The sequence below is a fragment of the Camellia sinensis genome, chromosome 14 (genome assembly GCF_055761805.1).
Source record: "Camellia sinensis isolate YWXY chromosome 14, ASM5576180v1, whole genome shotgun sequence".
Classification (NCBI taxonomy): Eukaryota; Viridiplantae; Streptophyta; class Magnoliopsida; order Ericales; family Theaceae; genus Camellia; species Camellia sinensis.
Genome location: NC_138974.1, coordinates 18316907 through 18341637, shown reverse-complemented (window position 1 = coordinate 18341637; position 24731 = coordinate 18316907). Strand labels below are relative to the sequence as shown.

At 34.7% G+C, this 24731-nt stretch overlaps 1 protein-coding gene across 2 annotated transcripts; it reads right to left on the bottom strand.

Annotated features, from left to right (window-relative positions):
- Positions 1-1641: 1641 nt before the first annotated feature.
- LOC145807718 (E3 SUMO-protein ligase SIZ1-like) lies at positions 1642-23957 on the bottom strand. Of its 2 annotated transcripts, none has more exons than XM_082906407.1 (18): positions 23755-23957; positions 23475-23610; positions 21633-21713; positions 20721-20763; positions 15797-15869; positions 15416-15575; positions 13263-13396; positions 11018-11086; positions 10845-10932; positions 10679-10754; positions 9737-9810; positions 9430-9537; positions 8376-8537; positions 5257-5361; positions 5036-5116; positions 3759-4950; positions 2012-2421; positions 1642-1917 (listed from the first exon to the last, which is right to left on the bottom strand). In XM_082906407.1, exons 2-17 carry the CDS (start codon positions 23508-23510, stop codon positions 2291-2293), a joined length of 2613 nt encoding a protein of 870 aa, XP_082762533.1. In that variant the 5' UTR covers positions 23511-23610; positions 23755-23957; the 3' UTR covers positions 1642-1917; positions 2012-2290. The 2 variants fall into 2 exon arrangements, with proteins under 2 accessions (XP_082762533.1, XP_082762534.1); XM_082906408.1 differs by having other exon boundaries at positions 23475-23630; positions 23755-23912.
- Positions 23958-24731: the final 774 nt, after the last annotated feature.

Genomic DNA, 24731 nt, shown 5'->3' with positions numbered 1-24731 from the left:
GAACAAATTACAAAAGCCTCCAAAAAAAATTAGTTGTGGTTCTGAAAAAACCACTAATCTTATCACAACTGTTGTTTGGAAGAAAAAGAAAAAAACAAAAAAAAAAGATCTGCATTAAAACAAAGCTCAAATCTACTGTCACCGTCATCTTTGTCAACGTTGCCTTCTAAAATTCAGTTACCGTCACAAGCCAAAATTGAAGAAGAGCACCCATAACAGTAAGGGAGGAGGATTGAGAAAAAATGAAACAATTATGAGTATTGAAAATCCAAAAAATCTATTTAAAAAATCAAGAAAGTTCTCAAACTCCTCTTTCTAGGCAAACCATAATTATTAAAACACTTCTATCCCAACCCCTCTGTACATTTATAGTATCTTTGAACTTTTTAACTTCTCCTTCTATGCTTTAGAGTGATGTTTGACATTGTTTGTGGGCTTCGCGGCTCTAACAGGAATGGGTGACAACGGGTGGGCTTCGACGGGAATGGGCTCCAGCGGAAGATATTTGATCTGTTGCGTTGCTCTACGTGAGGAGTTGAGTTAGAGAGAACTGAAATCAATTTGGCTTGTGAGCTGTGCCAAGTATCTCTCAAGGATTTTTGAAGATATAATAAATATTATTTAGTGTGTCCAAAATAGCAAAATAAATTTCAAATTTTAAAATGAAATGTCCAAAGTATAAGGGTGTTCAACTAAACTTCTGGGATGCATATTAAGCCATCCGAGCTGCTTTTTGCACATCATACAATAAAAATAAAAAATAAAAATAATAATAATAATAAATTAGTTACAATTCTATCCCTCAAACAAATTATATTGTCAAGGACAAACATACCTCACCATCATCAACCACCACCGTCTACCGCTTAAAACCCTAACCCTAGTTGCAGCATCGCCTCTGTCCCACCAGCCCCAAACAGTGACTTGCTCCCATCCCTCTCCACTCTTACGCCTCCCCTAGTCGTAATGGGAATACATTTGAGGATCTCGGTGCTTGTGAAAGGATAGCAGTGGGTTGCAATGGCGGTCTGAGGTAGCTGGGTTGCAGTAGTGGGTCTGTGGAATAAAGAGTCAGGGAAAGGAGTGACTGGGAAGAGATGGGCAGTGGCTGTGGGGCAATGTGGCTAGGGAGGTAGCAACAAGAGTGGGAGGTGGCAATGGGAACATGGCGGCAACAGCCCCGAAGATGACCACAGTGGATGGTGGCTTTAAGACTTAAAAGGTTAGGGGACGAATATGAAAAGTCCTATGAAACTTGCTGGTGTGAATTCAAATATATATATATATATACATGCACACACAAAATTAACTGTGGGGTGAACCGAGTAATGGTGGGATGAAAAAATAGGTGGTCTACAAACAGATGCTCCCTACACACAGGGACACGGAGAGCATATAAAACAACAAAATAACCAATGCATTATGCATCACTCAAAAATATAAAAAGCAAAATAAGAACAAAAACTACCCAGACTAGCTTATGCAAGCCCTTGTCCAAGCTTGTGGAGAGAAAAGGACCTGCATTCCAAACTCCACTTTTGCTACATGAAGAATACAGATCTAACAAACAAAATATTTATTAACTTATAAACAAAAGAAAGGAAATATCCAACAGCAATAACTAAAACTCGTCCCAAAAAAAAGTCTGAAAGATCCAACATTTCTATAAATTATTCAATCAGGTAAGGTGAAGAAAATTTACATGATCTATTTTGCTCGTCATAAATAGAAGACGAAAAAATCAAAGGAAAATTTGTGTTTACTTTTGGGGACTCACCCCCTATATCCAAAGGTCATGCAACCATCGGATTTGTTCTCAATTTCACATTAAAAATAACTGTCTATTGTACAATTTATCAGAGCATGGGACCTGCAAATCACCACGCGGAGAGAAAAAAAGAATTTTCAAACCAAGCCCTGTTAAGAAAAAAGAAAAATAGAGAATAAGTAACACAACAAAATGGGTGCTCAAAGCTGGACATTTAAATAAATAAATAAATCTACAACTCACCAATAAAAAGAATTCCTGAAGCAACGGCACACTTCTAAAGCAGAACACTTCATTGCTAAAATTTGTCCCGCTATGCTATGCATGCCTTGCAGCAACTGAGACTACTCACATGGGCAAAAATGTTTCTCAGCTTTCTTCAATTTACAAGTATAAACCAACTGGGCAGTAAAGACAACAGATCTCTGAATCTTTCCAGGAATTGAATTCTTCAAGACGGGGGGTTCCAAACAGTTCTCTATTGTTGCAGCATATACTCCCAGAAACCAATGTCCAACTAATCTAATCAGAGTCTGAGTCAATAGAAAGATAAAATCGTTTTACAGTACGTCGCTGGCGAGGAAATGGGCTATCGGATCTTTCCCTGCTTGTCTTGCCAGATCTGTTGTCATTCATTCCAAGAAGCAAAGAAGCTGCATAAAGTGTTAGTGTGAAGGAAGTTAAACTAAATTAGGCCTCCAAGTATACTATGAAAAGATATTACGAATTAGCGAAAAAGGAAAAAAATACAACACTAAAATTCCATATTTGATGGGCTCATCAGAACGGGAATAAAAAGTTGGCATCAAATCGAATCCTCCCTTATAAGATCCTAGCTTTATAAATATGTAAAGAATATCATGGGCGGAAAAATCTACCAATAATAGTTACTAACCAAAATGGCCAGTTTATATCAGATCTGACATACAAACAATCTAAGTTACACGGACTCGGGAACGAGTATCGGGGTGCATGTCAGAGCATCAGACTTTCATAAACTTAAGTCCTAAGATATTTGGATATGTATCCAAAAATAGGATACGGGTACGGGGACTCATTATAGACATATATGTTACATATTATACAATATTCTTAGATAAGATGTAAATTATGTAGAAATTTACTTGAAATTAAGTCAGATTTAGAAAAAATGTGAAGTTTCTTTCTTTCATCTATGTTGAGATTATAAATGTTTCTTTTTTAGCAAATTTGAGCCTCTTATTCTTCAAACATTTTGAAAAGTTGGAGGATCCAAGTGTCTAAAAATTGCATACAAGTGTCGGACCATATCACATACCCTTCCTTACCCTTGTCATATCCAATGGATACAAATACTTTGGGGGAAATAGAAGAGTCCATGTAACAAAGCAAACAATAAACCATTCATTTCAAGGTTCAACTCAACATTGTCAGTTTCCTATTTTCCATTTACAAAAACCAGAAAACAAGTTTTTTAAAAATAAATAAATAAATAAAACAGAAAATTTGTTTGGTGTGCAAACGTGTTTTCAAAACCAATGAAAACAAAAACAAATAACCATGTTTGGTGAGTTGCCAGGCTTGGTGGCCTGAATGTTGCCGGCTGTCGCGAGGTGATTGTAAGGACACCGAAAGGTGGCCAGCCAACTAGTTTCTGGAGTGTCACTGGAATGGAGATCTAGCCAGAGGTAGGAGTGAAATTGTTTTGAAAACAAGTAAAAACACATTTTTTTCATTTCAAAAATCTTGGAATCAATTCCCATTTATTTGAAACCAAAACAATACGCCAAACAAGTTTTCGTTCCCAAATTTCAAAAAAAAAAAATGAATAGGGAAACAGAAAACAGGGAACGGAAGCATTACCAAACGACGCCATGTTGCTGACGCAAGCACATTTTTCTCAAAAGTGCAGCCAAAATATACCATTTCAAAGAACTAATGAGCACACGCATGAAAAAAAGAATGGAAGGAAGAAAGAAAAGAAAAGCAAAAGCCAAAAAACGACACATACCAGTGTCTGTCAAAGAATCCATGGGCCTTTCCTTGGATTGTAATTGCTGCTGTGACTTTACTCCATTTGCAGCCGCAGATTGACCACTAGTGCCACCACCCCCAAGTCGGAGAGAAACCCAATCCTCAGACTCATCAGGTTGATCTCTCAAATTAGGCTGCATCAAGGCATCAGAAGGCCTTGTAGGAAGAAATAATTGAAGAGGGGGATCATCGCCACCAAATGGCAGTGGATTATTAATTAATCTATCATTTAAATCAGCATTTGAATGATCAATTGAAGACTCAGGGACAGGACCAGCGGACCCCATGGCAGGCTCTAGAGTAAATGAGTAGTCATTCATGGAAGTAGGACAGTTAATGGAACCATGCTGCAAATCGAGTAAGGCATCCGAGACATCCGCATCTGAACCAAATAACTGGAAACTGGGACCCGCTTGACTTCCAGGAGGTAAAGACCAGATTGGCATCCCAAATTCATCATCATTAGTATTGAAAAGACCGAGGCATGAACTAGCACCGGTACCAAGAGCAGGTTCTTCAGGATATGGATCAGGAATTCCATGTTGGGGAAGTGGGAATGCAACCCCATTAGTATCAGTTTGATTGTTCTTGTAGACAGAAGAAATCAGGATGTCGTTCTCTTCCTCCGAATCACTGAGAACAATGACTTCTGCATTGGCTAATGGTGTAGAATTGTGGTTGGTAAATCCATAAGTAGGGTCAATATTCAGAGACATTGAATCGAGTTCAATCCCATTGTTGGTCGAAAAATCAAAATTTCCGCCACCATCCTGATTGACACTAGCATCATCACCATCCCTGCCACTTCCCGTTGCGCTACTGCTCATTGGGATAACATTGTGACCATTGTTTTCAAACTTTTCTAATCTATTACCGGAAGAAAGAGCATGCAAATCTTCGGGTTTACTGACTTCCCATAAACCATTCCGGTTCTTCCTGATTCCGAGTTTCAAATTGGCATGACCTTCAGAAACACCTTCTTGTTTGACATGCTTGAAAGCTTCTAATCTAGATTTAACTTCTTCATTCATAGGGGCACAAAGAGTGCCATCAGGGAAGTGCCACATCCCAAGATCACCAAGCTCCCTATGATCACTTTCCGCCTTTGCACGCCAAGAACCATCAGGCTTCACCTCAATGTCTGCCACGTCTTCTCCAGAATTCCGCATCTGTATCACAAAATTACAACAAAGCATAAGCCCTATGTACCAAAAGATCAACGATGGACTTGATTAAATTTTCCGTAGGTGATACCTTAGATGTAATGCGATTGAAATATGGGTCAATGATGATATTCTCCAGACAGTAATTCTTGAGACAAATGGGGCACTGCCACTGCAGCAGACAAAGAGCTTGCTGAGATATAAAAACATGACTAAAAGAGAAGGAAAAAAAAAAAAAAAAGAAGGAAAAATCTCACATACATTCCAATAAGAATACCAATATACATATAGAACATATTGTTAGATGCTTGCCTTTCTAGATCGTTGGTTCATTTCCACAAAAACTTCAAGGTCAAAACAGCCCATGTGGAGACAAGGTTTGAATCTTCCAGCAACCTTCATTCTTAAGCCACTCATCTACAGCATATATGTGCAGGGGGGGAGAAAATCCCAAAAATAATTATCTCCATATCACAATAAAAAAATAGAAGCTTCAACACCGATGCCATAAATGCATTAATTAATAATGCCTTGACCTCACTAGTGGTCTCATGTAATCAAGGTATAACATAAATAAAAACATACTACATTGCCGACACAAAGCACAGATATACAGATTGATATCAACCTAGATACCAATTGAACTACAATCCCAGGGAAATAAGGGGTACTGCAGAATATTGGGTTCTTTTTATTCCTCCTTATCAGTTATTTCTGAAAGACAAAGGGTTGTAGGAAGCATGACACTTCAAAATGGGTGCTGCGTCAGTGTCCAACACGTAGTGGAGCACAAATATACAGATTAATATCACACTAGAATCTCGATACCAATTGAACTACAATCCCAAGGAAATGAGGGATACAGCAGAAAATTGGATACTTTTTTCTTCCTTCGTACCAGGTATGTCTGAACGACCAAGGGTTGTATAGGAAGCACAGACACTTCAAAATGGGTGTCATACTAGTGTCCACACGTATTTGAGACTAACGTGCCACGAACACGCATGTCTACATGTCAGACATGCCACGTGAAGTGTCATTTGTTTTGCAAGAAACATTGGGGACACTTCATGAACACGTGTCCTGTGTTGGCTTACTTTTGTTTGTTAGGTTACAGTTCATGCCCACTCGTCATGAACCCCCACCCGCCTTGAGTGGCAATTCTTCCTGTCGAAACCTCCTTCAACTGATTCAACTTCAAGTGATTCAGTCACTAAGAAAGTCATATGCCTCTCCTACAATCCGAGACATTTCCTTTGAATAGAGGCGCATACTAACTTGCTTCTCTCATACCACCGTACTAAATACCGGTTTCCACCTATTTTATTTGCCTTTGTCGATTGCCTATTTGCACTTTGAAGTCCTTATTCTCAATTGCAAGAGGAAGACCAACTGCTCTTATCCAACAGCTTCTATTTGCAGAACAGCTATAGCGTAACTACCGCGATTTGCTTACATGCTTGTTATAAGAATTCCTTATTCTCTTTGATACTCCCTATGGATTCTTTATTCTGGGCTAGGTAACCAAGTCAGTATTCTAGCGGAGCTCTTGAAGGGGGGGGGGGGGGGGGGGAGACTAAACGTGTAATAAAAAGGCTTATCTATATCGTTTGTCCCCCCTGAAGCACCGCGACCGTTGCGACAGGTAAACTGTTTGAGAGCCTTGCATGAGTTTCGCAAGAACGACAAGAGAGAGCGATTGAGAGACTTGATTACAACTGTTAGAGATTCGCATTAGCATACTCGATATCGAACAGATCAATTGCAAGGGAGATCTAGATTGAATAAAGACGATCAATTTATGTGGAAAGTAGAAAAAAGTAAAAATACACCTATATATACATTGATGTCTTTTTATATCTTTGTGCCAAAAATTCATATTCATATATATAGGCTATAGCAAATAAAAATATAAAAAATAATAATAATAATAATAATTTTTTGTCGTTTTCCTGTCTTGTTTGTATCTTAATTTTTTCAAAACGTCTGTCTTTTGTCTATGTCCATGCCCGTGCTTCTCAAGAAAAAAAACATATTAATGGCAACTCATTCAAAATTCTACTCTATTTGGGAAGTATTAAGATGTTAATTCACTACAGATTTAAACATGTAAAATTAAGCATTCTCACCATACCTACACTCATTTTATGAATGTGCTGATTCCTAATTACCCCGCATTTTGTCATGTAAAGCATTGTTGGCCTTATAACTTGTTTTATAAAAAATTTCCATTGACGAATATCACACTAGATAGTGGTGTCACTGTTTTTTAAGAAAAAAAATTCATTAATTGCAACGAATTCAAAGTTCTACTTACTTTTGGGAAGTATTTAATAAGATGTTTAATTCACTATGTAAAATTAATAGAGTAAAATTATGTATTCTCAACTTAGCTACACATTTTATAAACGTTTCCCATGCAATAACGTTTGTGTTTATAATTTTCTATTTATGTTTACAAAGATTTTGAATTTTCTAAACAAAACCTTGCTTGGAGTTTATTTTCATTTCAAAAATATTAAAAAGAATTTACAAAATTTACTAAATTCTTTTTAAAAAAATTAAATTCATTTTGAAAACAAGTTTTTACTCCTTCCTCCCACCCTCTCCGGCCACCACCCACAATGCCCATTACCACTGCATGCCACCTGCAATCTGCTTTGGCCACCACCTCCCTGACAACCACCTTCAACCACCACCAACCCGCCTCCCGCTGATTGAAACCTCTTCAACCACTTCTTGTTTTCAAAACGAGTTTTTGAATCACATGTAGCAAATATGTTTTTTGTTTTCATATTCATTCCCAAAAAAAAAAAATGTTTAATGTTTTCTGTGAACAAAAACAGTAAAATGTAAATATTGCCAAACAATATCTTACTGTTTAGCATTTATGTTACAAAAAATTTGAAAACCATTAACAAAAACTTGTTTGCTTCCTGTTTTTGTCTGTAAAAAATATAAGCTATTTACAAAATTTACTAAATTCTATATACAAAAAAATGTAATCTTTTTTTGTAAACAAGTTCACATTCCTTCCTTCCTCCCACCCACCCCCACCCCCACCCCCCTCTGGCCACAATACTACCATCAGCACAGCCAGCCAACCACCACCGTCCACCACCATCAGCAACCCCCCTCCTACCACCACCGGCAGCCACTACCTCCGGGGGAGTCCCTCCACCCCCTCAGGCCACCCCATTAGCTTTCAAAACAAGTTTTTGAAAACATGTGACCCAACGTCTTTCGTTTTCATTTTTACCAAAAATAAATATAAACATGTTTAATGTTTTCTATAAACAATAAAGAATAAATTGTAACCATTACCAAATAGCATTACCAAAAAGTTAAGTGTACCTTTCAGTAAAGAGCAAAAAGTTATAAACACAAATACAGAAAAGAATGTCTGCATTGACAAACACAAAATTACTTACAGGACAACGTAAGTTGACAGGAATAAAATCAGCAACAATTTCCAGATCACTGTCACTATCAGCATTCTCCATTTCAGTTCCACCACCAACACAACGGCGAACACGAGAAAGAGCCTCTTCAAATTGTTCATCATCTGACTCCTTGGGTATCAAGTTGAGAATCTAGACAACAAAATAAAAACAAAATAAACAAAAATCAAGTAAATATTTTATTTTAATTTTTTTGGCAGCTGTGTGTTTAGGAAAAAAAAGGCAATGAATCTTTGGAATCCAGTTAGTGCACATTTCTTCTGTGATCATAGGTTCCTAAAATGTTCATAAAAACAAAAACAAAAAATAAAAACAAAAATATTTAAAAGATAATTATTCAGACACAATTATAACAAATACTACCTCCCAAACTACACAAAATTAGATCCAAAATAATCGCAAGAACTATCACAGAGGCAAAACATTTCAATCAACTGATTCATAATTAAATACTAGCAAGGTAAATCCTGTACTATTAACAAAAATCCATAGAAAACAGACAAAACAGTATTTTTTTTTAGGTACATCGGAAAATAAGACAAAACAGTATTACAATTATATCCAGCATTACATCAGAAAACCATAGAGAACAAACAGGACAGTACGTAGCAATTAATTTAGATGGCAACAAGTAACTGTAACAATGATATGTTAACTTTATTACCTCCATTTTTATTGAGATTTATGAATATAAACACATGCTTGCAAGACCATAATGAAGGTCAGTTTATAAGAATTCCTCTACCGGTATAAACAGATGCAAACTAACTACAGAAAAAATGTAGAGACACTGCAAAACTCTTCAAATGCAAATTTAACCACAAAAAGAACTTGTAAACACCAACGAGATTATTAAACAGAACAAACAGTAAAACAATCCCAGGGAGTGATAACAATACACAGCAATCAACAGCATCTAGATTGCATTTCCTATTTCAAGCCATAACTGAAAGAACTTGATGTCATACACAAAAGACAGACTCATAATTATCTCATGTCTTAATATTGAAAGAGTTCAAAATACCTGCTGGACAGTACGTCGCTTCACAATTCTGACCCCCAAACTAAACACTCGAGAATCACATCCTGTTAAGGAAATTTTATTAATTCCGTCTCTGGTGAATGGTGTGATCTGGCAAAACAATAAGAAGTAAGCTAAGACCAGTAATAGTTAAGGCTATTAAAAACACCAGCATCCAGCTAACTGAAGAAAAGTAGTAAAAACATTTATGCATAAAAAAAATCACAAGTAAATCTATTTCCTCAGAAATATTTAGGCATGAAATAATTCAACAGAATGATTGGCAGCTTAACAAAGGGGAATAACTCACAACAGGGCCATCATCACGACCATTAGCCCCTAGCAATTGCGTGCCAGGTCTATTAATTGCCCGCACCAGCACACCTGTAAGGCCATAGACAAACAAAAACAAAAAAGGACAAGAACAGCTTGTGATTATCCTGTACAAAACCAGACAAAAAAACCACAAAATTTCTATATATGTGAGTGTTTATGAAGATCATAACATCCAAAGCACATACGGTTGTTTGATAGAGTGATTGTTGGAAAACCTCAATCTGTCAAGGATCAAAACTATGGGCTCAAGTCTATAAGTTCTTGTGCTAAATTTTGAAGATTCCCTCCGTCAAGATATAGAGGCTACTCTCAGGTGGAGGTGGACCATGAAAAGGGAGCAGTGGTACCCTAGGCTGAGCTGTTCAGTGAGGTGCTTAGTGGGAAGGATGGCATCAAGTCCCATTGAAAAAGCACTGGGTGTGTGCAATGCCCACCAAAGCAGTGTCAACATCAACTGCTACATTCAGAGAGAATTTATAATTTGGGACAAAGGGTTCAATTGCTAGCTAATTGCGATTACAAGTGGTACAAGGTGAAGGAAACTGTATAACTATTTTGCTGCATTCTGAAATCTCTGGAGGACAATAGAGCCAGCTGTACTTTTTGGATTGTACAATAGGCTATACCATATGCCTTTGTTATGACCCAAAGTAATCTTGGTTATGAATCAAAGCGTATTGGTTGGGGACTCCAAGTGCAAAGTTGCCAACTCAGCAGAGTATGCAAAGAACTACATTAAATGTTTGATGTGCAGGATAAATTTTGACAGCTTAACAATTTTTACAACTGCAGTTTCTTAATTTTTTTAATAGAAATTATTTTATTTTAGAGAAAATATCACAGCAATAGAGTTTCCAACCTTCCACATGCAGGCAACACAAAATTTAATTACTGAAGCAAAATTAGCATAGCGTACCATTGACCTGTAGGTCGGCATACAGTGGCCACTGCATCCTAAATGTAACCTTGTCATTGAGAAGCATACACCAAGCCTGTATCATAATTATGCATAAATCATTAATATATCTAAGCCGCTGATAGGAAACCTTTTATCATGAGCTAGTGTAATAAAATCAACCTACTTGAACGTCATACTCTTGTTTCAACAACAAGTCCTTGTCTGCCCTTGTAAGTTGAAATGTTTTCTCAATGCTCTGCGTCGGGTTGGTACTGAATTTTTTGGGGGGAATAAAAAAGGAAAAAAATTAATCATGACGACTACAAATAAATACATACATCCAAATCATGCACTAACCCATCTGTTGGAACACTTGTAGTAGTCAACTTAACAGGATACAAAGGATTTGCCACAGTCATCCAAAAGCTGCATAAAAACAAATAACAAGATTCAAAAACTTCTCGAGTATATTAGGTGGGCTTTAGGAGAGTGGGATACATTGAACCACCCAGACAAGTATTTAAGTTACAATGATCCAGCTTTAAGAATGTTCAAATGTTCACAGCTGGCTTGACAATTGGTTCAAATTAACCCAAACAATCTGCTATCAAAATCTTACGACTCATGCATGTATCAATACAAATTGATGGACACAATTTAATTCACATTTTACGATTCATGCATTTCTTGAAACTATCAAATGCGACATATTCTGATTCATTTTTCTCTCTTTTTTTTCTGAATGTTTGAATACAACTTCTAAGAGTATTTATTGCGAAAATAACCAATACTTTGCATGATTTGTTGTTATTTTTGTGATCAAAGGGTTTAATTGGATCCCATAAGATCAAACCCAACAGATTCTTAACCATTTTTCTCTTTTTTTTTGTCCCTGGCAAAACGTCAAAATAAATCTTCTAAAGATGTTTAAGACGAAAGCAATAAATTATCTGTTGTTATTTTAGTGAAACAAACATAGTTTAGCATGACATGGATCAACTTAGTCAGATCCGAGAGTTCCACAACTTTTTTTTGAATAATAAGCCTACTTAAAGTGTTCTAGGTTTTAAAATACAACATTCAAACTTAATCTTTCTTCTTATTCTACTCTATTTAGAGCAATGTTACATGGACTTGGGTACATGTGTTGGGCATGGATATGTGTCCAAGTATCTTATTCATTTAATTCCTATGTCCAAAAGCACAAGGACGAGACAAAATATTCATATTTTTTAAATAAAATATTCATATTTTTTTAATATACTTCTTTTATTTTCTAAGTTAAACTAGTGTTGACAAGATACTATAGTATATCATTGCATAATTTAATGATAAACTCAAATTACGAAATATGTTTGCCAGGTGAAAATATCCAACTAGATATGTTAGACACATATCGCACCCTGACCCACGTGTAGAGTTAGACACGAGCACACATTAGCATGGTACATGTAACATAGATTTAGGATTCCTGTCATTTTTAATAGTTTGTACCGAATCTTACGATTTTCGATTCAATTCAATTCATGATTCATCAAATTAGGATTCCAATTCACGATACAATTCTCAATTTACAATATCAAAATTAAGTTTTTTAACTCCTGTTTAATGCTGGGAAAAAAAATCGCATATTATTTATAATGACAGGCTTTAAAGCAATATCAAAATTGGAGGAAATATACAAATGAGACAATTTAATGCAAGTTCAAAAAATAGTTGCCAAGTCAAGATTTATTATATAATAATAATGGTCCAGTTATTTATGTAAGGGGTAATACTATGATACACACCCTTTTGTGGGATTGATTCCCACAAATGCCATAACTTAATCCTATGGGAGTCATAACTAAAAATAAATTGAGTTATAACCAAACACAACATCACATAACGTATAACCAAAGAACTCTTGGATCATAACCAAAATAATGTCATAACCAACATCACAATGAGTCATAACTAACACCACAATGTGTATAACCAAGTCCTAACCAATACCTCAATAAGTCATAACCAAAGACTACAAAGGTCGTAACTGGGTGCATATGTACCATAGAATTTTCCTTATGCAAGATCATGACCAACAAATCGAACTGAAGAATCACAGATGAGCTAAATTTTTAATAAAACTAAACTGTACTGAAAGATTGTACTAACCAAGCATACTTGCTAAATATAAAAATGGCCTAAAAGCAATAGCAAACTCAAATTACAGAAAAACCACAGTATGATTCTTTTCAAAGACTAACTAAATCAATGGCATGCTGATGAGAGAGAGAGAGAGAGAGAGAGAGAGAGAGAGAGAGATAGAGAGAGTCCATAAGTAGGATGAAGGTTGAAGAAGAAAATGTAACATAATACCAGTACAACACTACTTATCAAATTAAATAAATAAATAAATAGTAATAGCATTAAGAAAACATTTATGTCCTCAAAACAACCAAACCCCATCTGGAAAAATATAATGTTACCAACAATACCAATCATAGCAAACTTACATGCAGAAAACTTAAACATGCATCCACTTACAGTCCAAAACATTAAAAAATATATATTTAAAAATTAAAATTTTAAAAATAAAGGAAAAATGACTGGCATTACATACGGATCAGCTCTACTGAGTCTACAGAGTTCACAATAGAAAATATCAGGAGGAGCAGGTAGAACACCCTCCATAGGTTTCTCTGGAATAATAACACAACCAATATGCTGCCACACCTGGCACCTCGGATCCTCACACTGCACAATAAACAAACAAGTAAAATTTAAAGTGTGTGCAATGCACTAAAGCAACCAATATGTACAAGGATGGGATGATAGCATATTTGTAAATTCTTCTGTCAATAAAGCACATTGAAATGGTCATATCTCAACAAGGCATTTATGGCATTTGTGGATCTTTAAATATTCTATGCAACACTCCAAGGAATTGAAAGAGTAAAATCTTCTTGCTGAAGAAACCAGTTAGCGTCTATTTCGTCTTTGTGGAGGAATTTAGGAGATAGCTAAGAAGCACGGACACGGATACAAATGCGGACATGGACATAGATGCAAACATGGGAATTTCAAAAAAAAAGAAGACACGGACATGGCATATATTTTTATTTGCTACCTAGAATAGATTAATATTATATCAACAAACAATCAATATTAACAAAAAACGAACTCTAATTCTATATTTTTTGTAATAAAAATATATAAAAAAAAAAAAAGCACTTGTAAATTAACATTTACAGTTTATATATTTTTTTATGCATGATCTATTAGGCATTTAAACCTAAGAAAAAAATAATAAATATTCAACATTCATCAAAAACACCAAAGAAAATCGGAGAAAAGACAAGTTGTCATGTCCCTAGTGTGTCCCCAAAGTGTCCCCAACGTGTCCTCTGAAAATAAATTAATTAAATAAGGGAACATGCCATGTGACGTGACCCATACGTGTCCTCGCCGTGTCTGTGTGCCTGACACTGCTAGTCGTTTTGAAGTGTCAGTGCTTCATAGGGAGACAGTTTAAGGAGAATAATCCATAAATTAATGTCGGTAGAGGAGAAAGCAAATTGGTGTTGTTTTGAAGCAATTTATTAATTGGAAGTGAATGCTTGCGGATTGTATTAGGCATTTGGGACTTTCCTTTTGTACTAATTCTTTCTTTTTCTTTTGGTTGTATAAGGGTTGTAGCCCCTCAATAAATTCTCTAAGACTCCATTTGTTTAGAAAGAAACGGATGATATAAAGTGAAAATGGTAGAAAGTGAAGTGAAAGAAAGGAAAAAGAAACGAAAATTTATTTTCTTTCATGCATTTGAATAGATGGAAAATTTTGCAAAAAAATGATGGGAAAAAATGTAATCACCGCATAACATGGAGTTGTGGAGAGAAGCATGGATAAAGAGGGAAACAAAATAAGCATTGTAAAGTGTTGTGAGAAAAAATAAATTTCCCTGTATATTTTGCGAGAAATCGTAAGCTTAATTAACATGTTAATTTGAGTCGTACATGAAACTTTAGTTTCCAGTACTTTCTAAGACTCTATCTAAACAAACACATAAAAAAATAAAAAATAAAAAAAAATGTATATTCTTTTTCTTTACTTTCCTGTATTCTCTATCTAACCAAACTGAGCCTAATACAATTTCTTTTTGTTGCTGATAAAAAATAAAAATAAAAAAGCGCTAAGAAACCAATCTATCAAATCTAATACAAAAGTGGAGAAAGAAAGTGAATCTCATTCACTTGGTGCCCTGGCAGTTGTAGGTCAATATATTAAATATACCCACAACCCAACCAAAGGGTCACAAATGGTGGAGACAGGAGAATAAAAGAATATGTTGTGATCATGATACATGAATGAGCTTGCTAGAGAAAAGTCACAATGCATCTATAACTACTAATGCTCGAGAAAATCCATTGTCAAAAGGCCATATAACTATTAATTATGTCCCCCACTAGATACTCAAGCAAGTAACTCTCATAATGACATACAGTGTCATAAACAATTCATGCATTGCATTACATTTGAGGAGGAAATCAAGAACAAAAAGTAAAAAATCAGAACTAAGAAAACTAAACCCAGCCACATGCTTATGGGAATTCAGAAGTAATACTACTTCTAACCTTCAAAATCAACCTTCATAAACATACAAGAGCCGCAAGCTCGAGGGATGGAGAACTGGACAGCGGGGGAGATGGAGAAAGGGGGAAACGATGCGAGATATACAAACTTATATAGGAAAGAAAGTTGAGACATTCATATGACCTTAATCATTGAATCAGCTTGCAATGAACTTCCACATAGACAACGGATTTTATCCGTTGGATAAGAATCTTCAATTTCCTCCTTGAGCCTCACATTACTGCTATCTGATGCAGCTTGTCCTTTCGAAGCTAAATCAGGAGCTCCAGGAACCTTCATTTTCCTGGGGGAAAAAATGTTATGCATGTTCACGAGGTAACCAAATAAATTTTGAGCCAATATATGACATTATGGAATGAGAAAATGTTCGACAACCATAGCAAGAAGTTCAATTTTATATCAAAACAACAGTGTATGGATCAAGAGGTAAGATCTTTAAAAAAGGAATTTTCCATAACTTACGATTTAATGCAAATGTAAGAATGTGATAAAATAAGAACAAACCTGAAAGTGTCATCTACTAGTTTTGCTACTTCATGCTTCCCAACAGCATTTTTCTTTGCCCACATACCATAAACTGCAAAAAAGATGAGCAATTTGCTATTGGTCAGAGAAAATCGTTGTATCCAACATGCACCTTTAATTGTCACCCAAACAAAGTAGAATACTAGAAATATAGTAGTTAAGCCCACAAATAACACAACCCAGAGATAACAAAGCACAAACCAATCAAATCTTGAATACACATTTGCACTACTATACCAACCGTGGGGGGAAGAAGTGCTCATCCTTGGAGGTTTTTTAAAAGCTTGGATTTGGAATATAAGGGAGCATCATAAATACATAAGTTCCATGAAATTACACTACAGAACATAACTACAATCTGCATTACCAATTTATGAACTAGATTGCTTCCCTTTTTCTCACCTTGTATTATAAGTTATTCCCTAAATGTACACACCTAAGTTTATTGGAAAACAACAATATAGGACGTTAAAATTACAAGTGTTCATGATGAAAGCATGAAATGTAACTTTTTCCCAATACAAGAGTTTTGCACAAGATCGCTACTAAACTTAAAAGATAGAAGGAAACCTAGGAAACAAAAAATAAGAAATAAAAATTGCATCAAACAAGTTGTGAAAATTATTATTTCAAAATCATTCCAGTGTGTTATTTCGATTGGCATGGAAACAGAAAGGGTAAGTTACAATGACACCCCCTGAGATTTCTGCTTAATACAGATTCCCCCCTCACGTTTGAAAAATTACATTCCCCTCTTTGAGGCTTGTAATCTCATTACAAATTGCCCCTGGATTGTTGATGCCATGTCCTAAAAAATTTTCAATTACCATTTTGCCCTTTTTCTTACAATTTATTCTTCCTATCATCATGACTACATTCTACAACTTTTCATCATTAAATTCTACCTGAACATATTCTTATTGAACAATGATATACAAACATAAATTTTATATAAAATTTTCAAACACAATGATATAGCTTAATGGTGACCCTTAGTTGCACGAAGCGGAAGCGGAAGCGGAAGCGGAAGCGGAAGCGGAAGCAGGAGCGGGAGCGGGAGCGGGGGCGGGAGCGGGGGCGGGAGCGGGGGCGGGAGCGGGAGCAAGAGCGTGGAAACGTGAGCATTTTTTAGGTTGGGAGCGCTTCAAGGAGCGGTAATATATATATATATATATATATTAATACACATTAGAATTTTTTTTATAAATGTTTTTATTTTAATACACATTAAATATTTTATTTATTTATTATATTTTTTAAATAATGTGTTATTGTTGACTTATTATTTTTATTTTAATTGATATATATTATAAATAAATAATTACAATAAATGAGGAATAATAAATTATGTTAAAATAAATAAAAAGAAATGTTAGATATTTTGTTTTATAATTTTTTTATTATATATGATTTAATTAGATTTCTTTTAAATAATTAGATGATTTATTTTATTCATTATTTATTAAAAAGGTAAGAAATAATAGTTTACAAAAATTATTATTATATATGATATTTTAAGAAATAACAATTAGAAATTTTATTATATATATTATATATGATAAATTATACATATTTTTGAAAATGACTTTATCATGTATAATATAATACATATGTATATATATTATTATATATATATTACATATATGATGAATTAAACATAGAGACGGAGAGAGAGAGAGAGAGAACAACGAACAGAGAGATGAAGGGGGAGAGAAGCAGAGACGAAGAAAAAGAGAGAAGCACAGAGACGAAAAGAGAGCCGAAGACGATCGAGAGAGTGACGAAGATGATCGAAGAGCTTAGAGACGAAGATGATCGTGAGAGGAGTTTGACGAAGGCAATCAAAGCCCTAACCTCAGCACTGGTCCACTGTAAGTTCTCTCAACAACCCTTCTTCTTTCTCCTCTCATGTCGACGTCGAAGGCTAGGGTTTCTCTCTCTCTCTCTCTCTCTCTCTCTCTCTCTCCCCTTTACGATCCCATCTTGGACTGAATTGCGTTTCTTTCTCAAACAGAAACGTGATTCTTACACGTTTCTTTCTAGGAAACGCGGAATCGCGATTCTTACTCAGAATCGCCACCTAGTTGCACGATTTCTACAACTAAGTGGTGACCTTCTACTTTAAAACAAAACACCCACAAACATGATTTATATTTACAACAATATCCCTATCACAACATTTTTACAATATTTTCTTGTATAAATTTTTATATATGAATAGAATTTTTCATTTTTATTTCCACCATCATTTTTTTTTCTCGTCTATTCACCCACATTTATTACAGTATTACCAAACATCGTCATTTACATTATTACAGTATTACTGAATTTTTATATTTTTTTCATTTTTTTCTATTTGACGAATTTAAAATAAAAATCACAAAATATTATACTTTTCAAATATATCTAAATTAGGTATATCTAAAAAAAATTTAAAAAAAAATTTGCTTAAAATATTTTTTAAAAAAAATCAGTAAAAATAAAAATTTAAAAAAAAAAAGAAAAAAAAATTCAATTTTTTGTGCAAGGTTAAACCAAAGAAGATGATTGTTATTTCTCTTAAAATAACATGAACAAAATATCAACATTATTTTATTATTTTATATATGTATAAAGGCTAAGAGACAAATATGTCATTTTAATTTGACAGGAGAGCAAGTATAATTCTTCAAACGTGAGGGGGGATCTGTATTAAACAGAAACCTCAAGGGATGTCAGTGTAATTTATCCAAACAGAAATATTTCGTAACTAAATAAAGAACTTGAAAATATCAAAGTTTTTAAAGGTGAATGCATAATGTGAGGCGTTTTACTCCTCATGAGGAGAGACGTATGCCTTGAGACGTTGAGGTGTAAGCATTTCAAATTTTGTATTTAGTAGACAATTTAAATATTTTAAATTAATAAATAAATACATCAAAATTACTTTTTTATGTTTAAATCATCTACTAGACTAAGTTTAACAAGAACCTAAGACAAACTCTTCATATGCATACTCCTCGCATGCATATATGTAAAAGGCATACACAACGCACCTAAGGCGCATGTCTTAGACTGTGTGCGCAAGCCTTTGTGGAGTAAATCCTAAAAATCAAATCCTTTAGGCGTTTTGCCTTAGCCTTGCCTCAAAGCAAGCATTGAGATGAGTCTCAGTAAAACCTTTTAAAACTTTGGAAAATATATAGAAATATTCAGAAAAATAAAATTAAGATCTATCTAAACTTATAAAATTAAAATAATTTGACTAATTTATAATTAAAATAATTTGACTAATATTGATCTTAACGAAGTCATTCACTTAAAAGAACAAGTGTAAAATACAAAGATCATTGTTACTAAGAAGAACCAAAATTTGTTAAAAATTTTCAAATAATTTAATTCTATTAAACATGAGTGCAAATGAATAAGAAAGTGTGTAAGATTCCAACAAATAAGGTCTAAAAATTCAATTAGATAGTAGTAATAATGATAGTATTATCGTATTACTGAATTACTAATAATAATATTTATTAGCTATGAAGTAGGGACACCTCTCTGAAAGCAGCGTATGGGTGTCCGACACGTGTCGGACACGGACACGGATACACGTCAGACACGTGGTGGACACGTGTCTGACACTCTATGGAAGGTGTCCCTTTTTTTTTTTTTTTTGAATTTTTTTGCAATCGGACACGTTCAGAGACACGCTTGGACACGTTCGGGACACGATTCTGAACAAAAACCCTAGCTTGTTGGCAAACACAGAGAGAAGAGAAAAAAGGCAAAGAAGAACCTTGAACATGTTGAAGCTCAGGAGGGTGAAGTTGAAGCCCTAGATCGAAGTATGTCCTTCTTTGCATCGTTTTTCTTCTTCTTTCACCACTTCGAAGGTCGTCTCTCTCTGTGTGCTTTTCATCTCTCCGTCGTAGTTCGTCACTCTCCCTCTCTCGCAGTTCGTCACTCTCCCTCTCTCGCAGTTCGTCTCTCTCTCTCTCTCTGTTTTTCGTCGTCTCCCCCTCTCTGCTTTCATCTCATCTCTCTGTCTCTCCCTTTTTATTTATTTTTTTCCTTCCCTTCTCATGAAAGACTCTCACTCCCTTTTTATTTATTTATTTATTTTTATTCTCATGAAAGATTGAAAATACTCTTTTTTTATAACAAAAACCCTACTTTTTTATTTATTTATACCTGAGATCCCCCCCTCTTTTTTCCCTCTTTTTATTTTTTCTATTTTTTATTTTTTTTAATTTTATACATATAATAAATTAATAATATTATATATATTGAACGTGTCCCCAGCGTGTCATGTCCTCCCGTTTTTTGAAATTTTGCATGACCACGTGTCCGTGTCGTGTCCCGTGTCAATGCTTCATAGTTTATTAGGATAAATAACATTGACCTCCTTTGAGAATTATGGTAATACTAGACACCTCCCCTGTGGTTTCTGAAATGACACTGGCCTGTTGTCAGATTTGTGGAGCACATGTTGTTAATAGAGTGGCCTTTCACTATATTACCCTTTCAGTTCATTAAAAATGTTTTTCTCCAAAGTCAACATAATCCACAACAAAATTGTTATAACCAATAATATTTTGCCACATCATCATTCAATCAAACAATTATACACCCTACCAAACTGTATCATCACCACTCCCTCCAACCACATTGCTCTGAACCACCTCCACTCGCCCAAACCACCAGTCCCTTCAACCCCCACCAAGAACCCCTCCTCTACAGCCCCAAACAACCACCCACCATGGCTACCACCAAAGCCATCATCATTGGTTAAACCCCAGAGTCTTGTACCACCTCCACTGCCCAAACAGTCATACTTGATTAACACACAGAGGACTTGTAACAAGAATATATCCATCATATTTGAAGGGAGGGAAAAAAAGAAAAGGAGAGAAATAGAACCAGTTACCTCGTTCATCAGAAAGAATGGCTAATATCCGGTCTACAAGGTCCTACATAATCAATTATACACAAATCAGACCTAATATGCTTTTGTCATAATCCAACTAAAAAGCCCAATAAAGATTTAATGAAGATTAGAACAGACATACTCAACACACAGACAAAAATAAACTCATATGATGAGGTTAGAACTTCAATTTTGCTAATGAAAGGACAAATAAGCCTAAAGCTAAGTTTTTTCTACAAATAATCAAATAATATTCTGGCAGCTTGCCTCATGATAAACACATACAATAGATGGGGAGTTTTACTCAACTCCAAGCAAGCATAATGCAAAATCAACAAATTCTAGTCACACTGGCATATGAACAAATACCCATACAAGCTGTCACAAGTTAAGAAATGCGAAGTTACATTCATGAAGCTGAAAATGGCAAAGAGACAGGGTGAGGAGGTTAACAGGACAAAGGGAGGAGGGAGTTTACCAAATGAAAGCTTGAATGTTATTGACAAACAATTTTCAACACTGAACAAATGGCTAATTAAATTACAAAAGATAAATTGCAAGCACACACATATGTAACCCCTAGAATGGTTGACAAATAAGAAAACTGGGACGTGAGATTTTCCCAAAACTAGAGGGCAAACTTCAGGTTCTCTGACATGCTTACATCAACAATGGAAATCCAAAATTCATCTCTTTTCAAGTGTTTTTTTTTTTTTTTTTCCAAAATGCAAATGAAGTCAAATGAAACTTCATTAAAAGTTGAGCAAGAACAGAAGATAAGCATAAAACAATGTGCTGGAATCATTAGGCTTCCAGCCAATACTCTTTTAAGTTCACAAGATATCAACAACTAGTAGGTCATTCATGAAACTAAACCCACAAGCAATATAAGCAATATTCCAGATATCAAACCTGCTTCTTTCCTTGCTTTGAAAGACCCAGTTGATTGAGAACATCCTTGAGCTCCTTTATTCGAAATTCTGCCAATTTTCCCTATGAGAGAGAAGGGATGTCATCACAAACTCATTGCAGCAAAAAGCAGACGAAGTCTTCATACATCATACATGACAATAATACAAAAACTAGCTACCATGAGAACGACCAAAAAAAATGTGATAATTGAGGAAATATTATGACCAGAAGAAAGAATCAAATGAAAAGAGAAGGCATGCCATAGTTTTCTGCAATATAACACTCGTACCATTTCTGAACTTCAAATTGAACCTTAGCCCACCATTTGCTTGTAAGCAACCTTAGTGCCTTACTTCCCTTAGTAAGCCTAGTCTTGGATTACAATCATTATATTGTAATTGAGAATGTAAATTCCAAAAGGATAATTGAGAAATGAAGACCATTTCCAAATGTCTGTTAGGGAAAATGGTACCAGTTAACCAACGCAAGCATGCGATCCAGAACTAATGTGGGGAATAATCCCGCTGAACACCATAACAATTTCATGCTAAAACAAATCACATCAGAATGGCTGCACTGATACTAAGGGCAAGGAACTAGATTTGGTGAATCAATGATTCTAGGTTGGCAACAAGAATAAGAACTGCAACATAACATGTTTATCTTCTATTAAGGACAAGACAAAAAATTGGTGATTCAATAATTTAGGTTATCAATCTCTAAACTTCATAACTACTCACTGCTATTACTTTTGGTAACTTTGAAAAGAAAAAGGAAAACAAATTAACGTGTTTTGATACAGCAGGGTAGTGAGAACATAATGCCGATCATCAACTTCAATATAAAATGCACTAGGAAACCTTGAATGAATATGAAATTTTGGAACCCAAAGGTAAGAGATAACTCCAAAGTACAGACAAATCTAGCAATTAAAACTACTTTGGTTTTCTAGCCAGTAGCCTATGTATAAGCACAAAAAAATATTCAAATAAAAAAAAATGCGAGAATCTCCCAAAAATGATCTAATTATTATGCTGGCCCACAACTCAAATTTGACAATCAAAACACTAAAGCCAATCATCATCAGAGAACAAACTGCTGCATACTTAGAAGAACAAAAATGAATACAGCAACCATAATTGGCACAGGCAATTTGCACTACATCGTGCATTAACACATTTTCTTTGTGAAACATGGATGTAGTTTTTCTATGAAAAATGCATATTAGTTTCCCAAAAGAAGTTTCCTATCTAGCTTGCTTTACATTCCAACACCACGACTTAATTGAGAGGAAGAAAAAAAAAAAATTTAAATATATTCATTATTGTCATCAAACTAAAATGCTTTTGGTTAAAACTAACCAAGTATCTGAGCTATCATCTTCACTTCCCATTTGGTTTCTAGACATTCATTATGCAACAAAATCCTAGATTAGGCTAATTTCAACCAACAAAACAATTTTTAAAAAATACACATAGTGAAGAAATTCAGAACACACTTCACCAGCACACCAGATGTCATCATACTCAACAACAGCATCAACAAAAATACTGAATGAAATATTTGCCACAGAAAATTAACATGCCACAATATGGGCATGTCAATATGATTAATAAGCTGGTTCAATATAAAAATAAAATGTGAATTTTGCATAATTGAACATGTTCAATATATAGACATTCTAAATAAAACACTGATCTTTTATCATGGAATTAAATTAAAATACTTACTAAATCATACTTCTTTTCTTCTACAGATGATTAACAGAAGCCCAATTGGGATGTAATCAAAATCATCATATACATATACATAATTCAAAACTAATGCAGAAAATGAAAATACCTTGCAACTAGTTATCAAATCCATGTCTGTCCTCATAATCAAAAGATAAACCCTCAGTTCTCGAACGCCGCAAAATCAACAAGCACAGCCATCCACGCAGCCCATGTTTGCCTCCAATTAACGACCGATCAAAGTTCTAATCACAATCATAAAACACTAAAAACACAGTTAATCGAATTACAATTAAGTATATAAATACATCATTCATATAAATTAAAACCCCAATCACCACAAATACAAGCATAAACAAATAAATATACATATGAGAATAAGTTCTTACAATTGTGAATTCGATTGATTGAAGGAGATTGAAGAAGGAGAAGGACGATTTGGCGATGAAATGAGGGTATTTAGTGACTCCACTTTGGTTTCTCTCTCCTCCCTCTCTCTCTCTCTCTCTCTCTGGTTTGGGTTTTTTTTTTTTATTTAAATTATTTTGACCGAAACCAGCCTGAAGCTATCCTCCCCAAAGTTCCGGACTTTGATCCATTATGCAATCCGGTTTATTGTTTTCAAACAAATCCGGGTTTGGATTCTCTGTTGTCACGTGTATACGGTGGTGAAAAATGGTGCGACGATGGTCACGATTTGTGAGCGCCCCAAATGAAAAAGATAGATAAATTACAATTTCCCCCCTAAATTTTATTGTTTTTATGTTTTCGTTAACATTTATAATTTTTTTTTTAATTTACTCTCAAAACTAAAATTATAAAACCCATAACTTGAAACCTAAAATTCAAAATTCAAAATCCAAACTCAAAGACAAAGACAAAATCCAAAATTCCAAATATTAGCCATTCTCTGCAAATTTACCCACAAACTTCCATCACCTTTTAAATATTTGTATTTACCTCCAACATTCGTTGCATTTTTTATTGTCATCGTCTTTTAATGCCTTCATTTCACCGTCTTATTCTTATACCACAAACCCTTTTCACAAACACACAAACTCTTCTACCAACATAACACCACACCAAAAAATTCATATTTTTTATTTTGGGTTTTAGGTTTTAATTTTGTGTTTTGGTCATAAAATTTTAAGATAATGTTTTTTTATTTCTTTATCTAAAATTAGACCAAAGTCGATTTTGAAAATTTTAAAAAAAAATTGCAAAAATTAGAAGCTAAAGTAAGGTAAAAAAAATGAATAATGTTTGAGAGCTCGAAATTCTTCCCCCCTAATCCCCCTAATGCCCAAAACGACATCGTTTTGGGCATTTTCTTTTCTTTCTTTTTTTTTCCTTTTTCCTTCGTCTT

What these genes read in the sequence shown, in the direction of transcription:
- LOC145807718 (XM_082906407.1), bottom strand. Translation starts at nt 23,510, where the DNA reads ATGAGGACAGACATGGATTTGATAACTAGTTGCAAG. An exon ending in GTCGTGATGATGGCCCTGTT is followed by an intron (nt 9,538 to 9,736) that starts GTGAGTTATTCC and finishes TTGTTTTGCCAG; the next exon opens with ATCACACCATTCACCAGAGA. An exon ending in AGCGACGTACTGTCCAGCAG is followed by an intron (nt 8,538 to 9,429) that starts GTATTTTGAACT and finishes TTTGTTGTCTAG; the next exon opens with ATTCTCAACTTGATACCCAA.